Raw genomic sequence first — 11,014 nt, 5'->3', positions numbered from 1 at the left:
TTATTCCCAATGTGTAATCTTTATTACATAACATTACTGAACAAGCAAATGCCACATAAACACAGGCATTTCAAATGCAAATACTAAAAAAAAAAGTTTAAGAAATCTCTCTGAGAAATTGGTCTTCAGGGAGAAACCAAGAACACAAAGCATTATTTTTCCAAAGTTCTTCCAGATAGGACACTATCTGCAGGAAGAGTTCAACAGTTCAGCATGCAACAACATAAGATCCAGAACAAAAGGAAAAAAACATGAACCAAAAAGTGATAAACCAGCAAATATGCGAAGCAAGAAATCACTTTGATCTCATGTATTTATCCAAAAATGAACATTCTGTCATCATTTACTCATCCTACAGTTACAGTCAAGGTTATGTCAAATGCAATATTTACGTATTCAACATCAAGAAAACATCTTGATGTCTCGACTGAACAAGCTACTAAACAGACACAGAACGTTTGTTTTTAACAGCATTCTTAAATATGTTTTATGAAAACACCCAACAATGTTTTCTTCCTTCTTGTTTGACTGTACAATGATTCACAAGAGAGACAGCCGAGACAAAAACATCAATAATAATAAAAAAGCATCCAGTTAAAAAAACGGGCAAACAAATGCATCTGTACATAAGCATCTCTCAACAAAAGTGAGAAAGAGAAGATCTCCCCACTAAAACCTGAACTGATCTCTGTCATGGTGGGCAGGTGGTTTAAAAGACACCGGCCAAGGCTGCTGGGGCTTCAAAACCTCCATCCCTTCCCCTCTTCCCCCGACCACCTGCTCGCTGACAGGTTTAACCACTCTTGCAGTCATGCAGAATCCCAGCCAGGGTAGTGCCCCGCGGCCTCTTGTGTTTCCACGCCGCCTCTACTTATCTCCTCCAGCCTCCTGCTCCTTGGTAAGGCCTCGGATGGAAAGATCATATACCACCTCCTCAATCTTCTTCAGATCGTACTTGAGGCCATCGTAGCGCTTGCGAAGAGGGTCGTTTTTTAAGTTGAGCAACCGAAAGCCAGAGTCAAGTTCATTGATGAAGTTTGAGATCCTAAGCGGTCGTCCATAGTCCCCTGCGGTCACGCTGTTTACTGCCAGCCTGGACTAAACGGAAAAAGATGCAACAGATACATTGTGCTTTTAATTTGATTTACATTCTTTCCACTCTTGTCAAAGTTTGTTTCACATCAAAAAGGCAAAACAAAATCCACAATAATGCCAAAAAATATCAAACGTGAATACCCTAATATTATTAGTGGGGTGCATGACTTGAAAATCTGAACACATATAAGCTGAATTGTTGAATAAGTTGCCAATATAAGATGTTGACAAGCCATTAGTTTTGCTGCACAAAATTAAAGGGTTAGAGCCCCTCAAAATCACTTCTTTTTTTTTTTTTCACTTCTTTTGGACTGATGCATGCAACACCCATTGAGTGGCATGAAAAAGCTTGAAAGTTCAAAGACAAATTTTAATATAACTCTGACTGGATTTGTCTGAAAGCAAACTTAAGGGCGAGTAATTTATGGGCTAATTTTTATTTTTGGGCAAACTAACCCTTTATAAATAATGAATAAATAATCTTTTTTTTTTGCAGTTTAATATTCACAGACACTGTGTGTGTGTACTGACCTGTTTTTTTATTAATTCATCAAAAATAAGACAAATTCCATGAAATTCCGCGTTATACAGTAAATTCCGTTTTTATGACTGGATTCCACGATTCGGTCCATGTTTTCTGCATCACGGAAATCATAGGGCCCTACTAATGTAACAATCGAATATGATAAGCTCATTGTGAAAGTAAAAGACGGGGCTACTGTTGTTTATTTACTTAGCATTGAGTCTCTCCAACTAGGTGACAACGTAGCGTTAAATCACCATTCAACAGAATCAAGCCTATTGGATACTAACTTTTCAATCTGCTACGTTACTGACAGTACTGACAAACTATGCTGACACCGTGTCTGCGCCGCAACAGGATGCGACAAAGCGACCATTGCAAATCATTTGAACTTTTTGTCAGCATGTCATAAATAGAACGAGGCATCAGTTTACTGCATCCAGTGTAGACAACATCACTGATTATAATTGGTTCTATTCTATGAGCGGCACCACAAAATACAATAGACCGATGAGATAAGCATGAGTTCTGGGCTGCGTGCGGATGGTACAAACACCAGCATTGACTGAGCGGCCGCGATCAGCTCCGGCGGCCGTAGTCTCTAACGTCACTGAATCTGCTGTTAAAAACGAGCCATCCATTCATCATATCACCATGCAAAACTAAAGAATTAGAATCGAAATAAGATGATCACATATAGGTGCGGGTGGGTGGCAGGTGGATAATTTGAAACAGCGGACTCGGGTGAAGTTAGACTCATCCGCGCATCTCTACACTACACTGACCTGGGATACTAGTTGCATTTCTGACATACTCCACGCACTTGATTCTGCTGACAACAGGACAGATGGAGGAGTAAAGCAAGTTCATATTGATTGTATCCGGTTTAAACAGCTTGTCTGGGTCTCTGTACAGTCTTCAAAAAGTTCCCAGCGTCAGAAATAAGTGGATGGTTTAATTTTAATGACAGTTACTCACGTGCAATAACGAGGGTACGTTGAAATTGTTTCCTATGTAATGAAAGCAGTCAATCAAACAGTGGCTGTTTACTGAGAAGCCTTAAAGGACCCGCCCCTTAAAAATGGATAATTTCAGAAAGAGGGTCAGAATGAGAGTTGAAAATAAAAAAATGTTCTGCATATTATTTATTTATTTATTATAAGTGAACTTCAAGGAACAAATTTAAATTAAATAGTCCATGTCATGACCCCTTTAATGTTCTGGTCAGTGCAAATATTTAAATACAGTAGCGTATAAATTATTACTACTAAAGATGGTAAGATTTGGTAGTTTGAATACATTTGAGAAAAAAACACTTACCAGCTCACTGGCCAAAATAAGAACTCCTGCTAGATAGTCTTCCACATCCAAATGAAACCCTTTTTCTCTGTCGACCTCAACTGTGCACGTGTAAAATAGAATTTAATGACTACAGTCTCAGTATTAAAATATATACATGAACATGAAAATTACATACTGCCAAGTATTTTAGCCACTTCCTCACGTGTAACCAAGGACTGGCTTTCCAGGTATACCACAAAAGCCGCAAGGAAGACAAGTCGTTGAAGAACAAATCTCCAGTGTTCATGATACCTATGGAAAGGTGAGGATGTGTCAGGCTTTAATATAATTATCAAGGCTAGAAGCATGGGGGGAAAAATAGTGTAAGAGGCATTTACACTGACCGATAGTACTGTTCAACAGGGAACTTAGTTTTCAGCTCTCCAGTGTGGTTTCTTACAGTGCAGAACAGCTCTCTGGCCTTTAGACACTTGCTGGGAACTGGAGGAGGGAGTGAAAACATATTCTAAAAGAAATTATGTAGACCAAAAGACTTGGATCAAGTATTTGAACTTACTGTCTTTGAAACCACATGGTTGATGGACACTTTGAAGAACGGTGAGGATCTCTCTCGCTGTCTGTTCCAGAACTTGGACGACTTTTCTTATGTCCTACAAGAGGAGCACAGAAAGATGAGTCAGCAAAGAGCACAAATGGATTGAAAACAGCAAAATTCCAAAAGACACCAGCAGAACATTCTATCTAGACTTCGACATCTGTTGTACTTTATCATGTCTAATTCATAACTCACAAATGTCCTGTGAAACCATTAACTGTACTGAGAAGGTTACTGATAAAGCAATATTCAATGCAGAGATTCTGCGACAAGTGCATGACATTTCAAACGAACTTCACGTTGCTACTAAACCAAACCTTTTATTTTTTTCAGGAAGGTTATTTTGTGTTTGCAAAAGGCAGTTTACGTGTCAGGGCTGTTGTTTACCTCTCGAATATCTTGATCGGCACTCAAAAATCCTTGGATAAAGCTAAACATCTCCGTTACAGACATCTTCAAATGTGCAGGCGTGTGCGTAGCTCTTTTACTGCTTCAAATATACACTACCTAGATAACGTTAGGATGTAAACACAGACTGTTTATTAATTGTCGTGCTCTCGAATCAAATATCCTGCAGTCATCAGCATGCACGTTAACATCTGCCCCTTCTTCTTCTTCTTCATTGGATTTTTACTTCATTTGGGATGATTGGTGTTGATTTAATGCCATCTGTTGTCTCATTCAAGCTTACTCAATTTTTATTTTTTTTTTATTTTTTTTTTTTTATTTAAACTCTTCTTTCCAGTCCAGTTCTCCTTAGAAAATTAAACAAATATCTCCGTCCTTGGTCATTATTTCCATATGTTACTATATTTTTAACATTATATTCTAATATACCTATTTTCCCGTAGCTGATTCTTGAACTCTAGCCTTTCTAGAATATATTTCTTACATGATATAAAGATGTGATTAACTGTTTCCTCCTCCTGACATTCATCACATAATCCTGTTGGGTGTTTTCCTATAATATGAAGAGTTTTGTTTAACTTGCAATGTCCAATCCTCAGTCTGTTTATTATGACTTGTTCCTTCCTATTCCCCCCTTTCTTACTTTCCATACCTATCCTATTTTGTATCATGTACAGATGTCTCCCTTTGATTTCATTATCCCACTGCTGCTGCCATTTTTTCCATTATCTTTTTCCACACTAAAACTCTTCCCTTCTGTTTTTGATAATTTAATTTTGACATCAATAATTTCCTTTTTTTGTTGCCTCTTTTGCCAGTCTGTCTACTCTCTCATTTCCCTGTATGCCCACATGAGCTGGTACCCATAACTATGTAATGTTTTTCCCATGCCTACTTATTCTTGAGTTTGTAAATAAAATCTCATAAAGTAATTCCTGATGGTTGCTAGTCACACCAGACTTTATACTCATGAGGGCAGACACAGAATCACTACATATTACAATGTTGTCCCATCCGGATTGTTCAGTCCATTCTAATGCTAGTAATATTGCATACAACTCGACTGTATACACACTTAAGCTGTCAGATGTTCTTTTGTTTATTCCCACATTATGACTAGGAATATATACAGCAGATCCCGTTGCCTGTTTGTAAATCCTTTGATCCATCTGTAAAAATGTGAATACTATCTTTGTACATATTGTCCATATATCTATAACATTCACTGACTATATTTGTACTCCCACTGCTGCCTTTTATTATTAGAAGCTCTATGTCCACCTCTGTATTTTCCATTGTCCAGATTGGTTTGTTAGTCCACACCGCAGTACTAGCAAATTCTTTATCATATATGGCCATTCTTTTGCTATTAAATCTCCTGTCCAACCAAAACTTTCCTTTTTCCTCCTCTCCTTCTCCCAACAATTCTGTAGTACCTTTTTTGTTGGATGATTGTCCCCATGCCCTCTTAAATGAATCCAATAGTTGGCTACCAGTTGTTTCCTTCGTAGCCATAGAGGCATTTCACATGCTTCAACCTGAAGTGAACACACTGGGGAAGTTCTGATTGCCCCTAAACATATTCTTAAAGCTTGTGTCTGCACAACATCCAAATTCAGTTAATACAGATTTTGCTGCTGACCCATACACAATACAACCATAATCTAATTTAGACCTTATTAGTGCAATATAAATATATTTCAGAGCTGAAAAACTTGCTCCCCAATCCAATCCTGCAAGACACCTCATTACATTAAGCACTTTTTTTACATTTACACACTGTATACTTTATATGTTCCCTCCACGTTAGTTTTGTATCAAAATATACTCCCAGGAATCTAAAACACTCTACTTTCTCTAAATTGGTTCCATACATTTCCACCTTGCATTCCTTATCCTTCTTTTTATTTGTAAAAAGCATTACCTTTGTTTTTTTCTACTGAGAACTTAAATCCCCATTTTGTCCCCCACTGTTCCACTTGATTAATTCCGTTTTGTAATTTCCTTTTAATAAATTCACCATTTCTTCCTCTCTTCCATATAGCTCCATCATCTGCAAATAGGGATCTCCCCATATCTAATGGAAGCTCTGAATATATATCATTAATCATGATGGAAAATAAAATTGGACTAATTACACTCCCTTGTGGTGTCCCATTTTCTACATTATATTGATTTGATAATTCTTGACCTATCTTTACCTGAATAACCCTTCCATTTAAAAAATCCATGATCCAATTGAACATTTTTCCTCCAACTCCCATTAAATGCAATTTAATTAAAAGTCCCTCCCTCCACATCATGTCATACGCCTTCTCCACATCAAAAAACACTGTTCCCACTGTCTCCTTGTTTACTTGAGCTTTTCTTATCTCATCTTCCAAATTTATTACCGAATCAATTGTATTTCTTCCTTTTCTAAATCCACTTTGACAACTAGCTATTATATCTTTACTCTCCAAAAAATACATAAGTCTTTCATTTATCATGCGCTCCATTAATTTACAAATATGTGAAGTTAGTGCAATTGGCCTGTAATTTCCCGGCTTGCTTGGATCTTTGCCAGGCTTTCTTATTGGAATAATTACTGCCTCTTTCCAACTTTTTGGTAACCTTCCCTCCTCCCACACTCTGTTATATAACATCAGTAGCTTCTCCTGATTTTCTATACTTAAATGTTTAAGCATGCTGTAACACACTTTGTCTTTCCCTGGCGCAGACTTCCCTGTTCTATTCAATGCCCTTTGCAGTTCTCCCATGCTAAAAGGGACATCTAATCCTCCCTCTCCATTATTTTTTCCTTCCTAATGCCCCCCTATTCTCTTCCTTTGTTCTTTCTCTACCTCTTTTCCCCTCCTCTGACAAATTATTATAACTATTTATTTTAATAAAAGCTTTTGCCAACATCTCTACCTTTTCTATATTAGTCACTGCAGTTTCATTTCCTTCAGTCATAACTGGATAACTCCATTCCCTTCTATCACCCCCCATCTTTTTAATCATACCCCATATTTGTTCTATTGGAGTTGTGTTTCCAATTGAATCACAGTATGTTCTCCAGAATTTCCTTTTTTCCTGTCTTATTGTCCTCCTAACTTCTGCCTGGGCTTGTTTATACTGAACCATATATTGAAAATTATGTGTCCTTTTAACTAACTTAATTGCTCTATTCCTATTTTTAATAACTTCCTTACATTTATCATCCCACCATGGCATTACTTTCTTTTTATTTTTCCCTTTGCTCTTTGGGATAGAATCTGTTGCTGCTAAAATTATACCTTGCTTTATTTTGTAATCTAATGTTTCAACATCCATTTCAAATTTAGTTTGACTCAGATATCTATTACTTTCCTCCTGAAATTTTCCACAATCCGCTTTTCCAAGATTCCACTTGTCACTTATATTTTCTATACTTAATATTACATCTATATTTTATTTATTCTGCACCATACTGGATAATGATCACTGCCAATTGTTCCTTCTCTATACACTGACCAGTCACATATTGCTGCAATGCTGTTTGATACTAATGTAAGATCCAGTACTGACTCTTTCCCCATGTTAACATCTATTCTTGTACATTCACCATTATTTAAACACACTAAGTTCTTCTCATCTACCATTTCTTCACTTCTTTGACCATTAACGTCAGTTCTATCACTCCCCCACAATGTATTATGCCCCATTAAAATCCCCACACCATACTATGTTTCTACAATCTTGTCCCTCTATCTCATCAAGTTTCCTTACCTCTAGTCTTTGACATGGATTATAATAATTTACTATCACCAACTCCTTCTTTCCAGCCCACACTTTGATTACCACATACTCTTGTTCATTTCCTATACCTAACACTTGGTAAGATACACCCTGTTTTATAAATGTTGCACATCCTCCTCCTCCCTTGTCTCTTCTATCATGTCGTACTACCGCATAATCATATAAGACAAAATCAAATTGAGTTTTTAACCAGGTCTCTTGTACACATATAACCTCAGGTACTTCTCTCCTACTAGCAACAAATTGCTTAAAATCTTGTCCGTTAGCCAACAAACTTCTTGCATTCCATTGCAAAATTAACATTATTATTATAACCCAACACATGAATTCTCTTGACTTGCTTGCATCCTCAATTCATCATTTATTTCCTCCCATTTCAGTCCTATCATATCCAAATGATGTTCTGCTGCTTTCACAATCACCTGAATCCTTTCTGTTTTTTGACTTTATTTCAAATGTTGCATTTATTACTCCTGCAATGAATGTGACCAATTTCTTCTTCTCTTTCCACGCAATCTTCTTATCTTGCTGCTCATTTACTTTTTCTTGCTCTATATTCCCTCTTCCCTCCTTATTCTGATTATCCTTTCCAGCCAATTTAACTGCATCAGCATATGATACCTTCTCTTTTAACCTTATCTGTCGTACCTCCACTTCTTTTTTAAGTACCTCACCAACCCCAGTACGCTACACTATGATTACCTCCACAGTTACAACACTTTGGTTTTGTTCCCTCACCACACTTCCCATATTCATGTTCCCCCCCACATCTAGCACATCTTTGCTTCCCTTTGCACATTTTGGCTATGTGTCCAAACTCTTGGCATTTGTAACATCTCATTGGTTTTGTTATGTACTCCCTTACATTATATCTTACAAAACCAACATACACCTGCTTCGGTATCTCATTCTCCTCAAATTCAATTAGTACAGATTCTGTTTTCCTTTTTCTCTACCCCTTTTGTCATTCTTCTTACACTTTTTCACTGTACTATTTTCCACTTTAATGCTTTCCACTATTTCTTCTTACATTAACGTGAATGGGAACTCCATATATCACACCCTTGCATCCATTGGTTCTCTTTTCCCCCACTCTTACAACCTTAAGAACTTTTATTTTTCCAACATTTGTTAGTTTCCTAGCCTTCTCCATTTGGTCTTTATTATTACACCCAATTAACAAGTTCCCATCTCCTAGAATTCTAGCATATTTCACTTCTCCAATTTTACCCTTGAGAATTTTTGTTAATTTAATCGGGTCAATTTTCTTTAATCCTCCATCTCCTTCGAATCTAACAACTACATTCAGGGGCGCTGCTAAGGATTTTGGGCCCCATGAAAAGAATCTTGACAGGGCCCTCAACACAGCTGAGAGTTTTTTCATATTAATTTACATAAAATCATGCGCTTTTATGGTATTTTGACTATCATTCTCATATATTTAAGTCAATCAGACAATTGAACTCCATCCCATGTCCACACCCGTAATTTGTCCTCTGTAATACTGCACTACTTCAGTACTGTATAATGTATATACTGTTCATTGCTTTACATGTGTCATATAGTGTATACACATATATTTATATTTGTATGAATGTACTGTACATATTTGTACTGTACACTGGCAATGACAATAAAGTTAATCTAATCTAACCTAATATTTTTAACATGACAGTTGAAATGTAACGGAAACACTGAGCACTCTTAATACAATTAAATGTATTTATATTTATTTGCTTCAACACTGATACTGAAATTTCAAAATAAAACTCTTCAATTTAAAAAAAAAACAGGAATTACAATCTGTGGTGAAAAAAAAATCTCAGCAAGAAAACACCACCATAAAAAAAAATTGGCCATATAAAATTTATAATAATTTAAGCAGAACTTGCATAATATACTATATCAAAGAATGGCCAAGGTATAACATAGATGAGTCTGAGTTACTCTTTCCACATCATTTCTAATCTCTTGTACTTGCTCAACATTTCTAAACAAAAGTCCAACGTCTGACCTTTTCAGCTGCAAAATCATTAATCAAATCTTTGAAGTCGAGCTCTCTAGCCAACTCGCTCTCAATGGAAAGCATAGCAAGACTGCAAAGCCTTTCTTGCGACATTGGAAACCTCAAGTAGTTTTTTTAATCAGTTTTAATTTGCTGAATGCCCTCTCCCCCACCAGCAACAGTCACTGGCAGTGTGCTAAATAAACGCAAAGCAATGCACACTTCTTCAAAGATGCTTTGCAGCTTACAAATAGCATTTAGGAGTTCAAGAGGTGACAGGTTAGGGGGGAAGTTGGAAGCATATACACGGTTTAGGTGTCTTACTTGATTTTCAAAATCAGGAGTTAGATCACTGGAATACTTAGTGATCAGTGGTTGGCACACAGAAGAGATTTTGTCCTCACTAATCTGCCCAACTTTCAGAACCGCATAAAACTCGTTCACAATATCAGCAATTCTCTGGAACCCAGTGTCTAAGTCACTGATGATACTATACATAGCAGTGTAAAACACAGTATTCCGAAACTCTGTTTCTGAATCTTCCTGAGTTGTCTCCTCTTCACAGGTTTCATCATGGAATCTCTTTCTTTTCTTCTTGCGACTGCACTCCTTGCTTAACTGAGGAGTAACATGAGCTTCTCTAGCTATCAACTTTGCCTCAGCTAGGAGAGACCCCCATGCATCTCTCAGAGACTGCATCTCTTCTGTCAAGGCTCTGATATTGGCTGCCTCTATGTCAAGTGAGATTTTCCCTGACTGGAGAATAACATTCCTGTCATCAATGCTTTGCAGTACTTTCAGCCAGATGGTGAGAAGAAGAATAGCATCAAATGACATGAAGTATTTTCTGAGACCATTAGCATCTGATCTTGCTTCATTGGTGAGACTGCAAGTCATTAGTATGCTATCAAGTGCATTGATGACAGAAGGTAGGTGCTGTGCCACAGGTTTAACAGCCTCAGTCCTTGCACTCCAGCGGGTATCAGATAGCTGATGCAATGAGGAACCTGTTTGCTCTTTGTAGACTGCCCAGCGCTCTGGGCTGCTACTTACAAATGTGTACAGGCGATTTATGCAGTCAAAAAAGGTGGATACATCTGGATCTTGATTGTGCAGCATGTACGCCAACAAGATTTAATGTATGAGAGGCACAAGGTGAATAAGTAGCTAGCTTGTTTTTCCTCAGTATTTCAGCTTGGACTCCCTTTACCTTCCCTGACATATTTGCCCCATTGTCATATCCCTGTCCTCTGCAATCACTGATGTCAATCCCATGCTCACAAAGAACAGACTCAATCATCTTTGT

The 11,014-nt window shown here is 37.3% G+C and overlaps 1 protein-coding gene across 2 annotated transcripts; it reads right to left on the bottom strand.

Moving 5' to 3' along the window:
- Window positions 1–4,128, bottom strand: LOC109069698 (translin-like). Of its 2 annotated transcripts, none has more exons than XM_019086323.2 (6): window positions 3,903–4,128; window positions 3,477–3,570; window positions 3,304–3,400; window positions 3,096–3,211; window positions 2,939–3,018; window positions 1–1,098 (listed from the first exon to the last, which is right to left on the bottom strand). In XM_019086323.2, exons 1-6 carry the CDS (start codon window positions 3,966–3,968, stop codon window positions 868–870), a joined length of 684 nt encoding a protein of 227 aa, XP_018941868.1. In that variant the 5' UTR covers window positions 3,969–4,128; the 3' UTR covers window positions 1–867. The 2 variants fall into 2 exon arrangements, with proteins under 2 accessions (XP_018941868.1, XP_042619528.1); XM_042763594.1 differs by having other exon boundaries at window positions 3,123–3,211.
- Between the last annotated feature and the right edge of the window lie 6,886 nt (window positions 4,129–11,014).

This window comes from Cyprinus carpio, chromosome A9, assembly GCF_018340385.1.
Source record: "Cyprinus carpio isolate SPL01 chromosome A9, ASM1834038v1, whole genome shotgun sequence".
Lineage (NCBI taxonomy): Eukaryota > Metazoa > Chordata > Actinopteri > Cypriniformes > Cyprinidae > Cyprinus > Cyprinus carpio.
The sequence above is the reverse complement of the archived record's forward strand: the minus strand, read 5'-3'. Positions and strand labels throughout refer to the sequence as shown.

Coding starts and splice junctions, on each gene's coding strand:
- LOC109069698 (XM_019086323.2), bottom strand. CDS start 3,968: ATGTCTGTAACGGAGATGTTTAGCTTTATCCAAGGATTTTTGAGTGCC. Junction 3,401..3,476: donor ACCATGTGGTTTCAAAGACA/GTAAGTTCAAAT, acceptor TCCCTCCTCCAG/TTCCCAGCAAGTGTCTAAAG. Junction 3,212..3,303: donor CCTGTTGAACAGTACTATCG/GTCAGTGTAAAT, acceptor ACCTTTCCATAG/GTATCATGAACACTGGAGAT.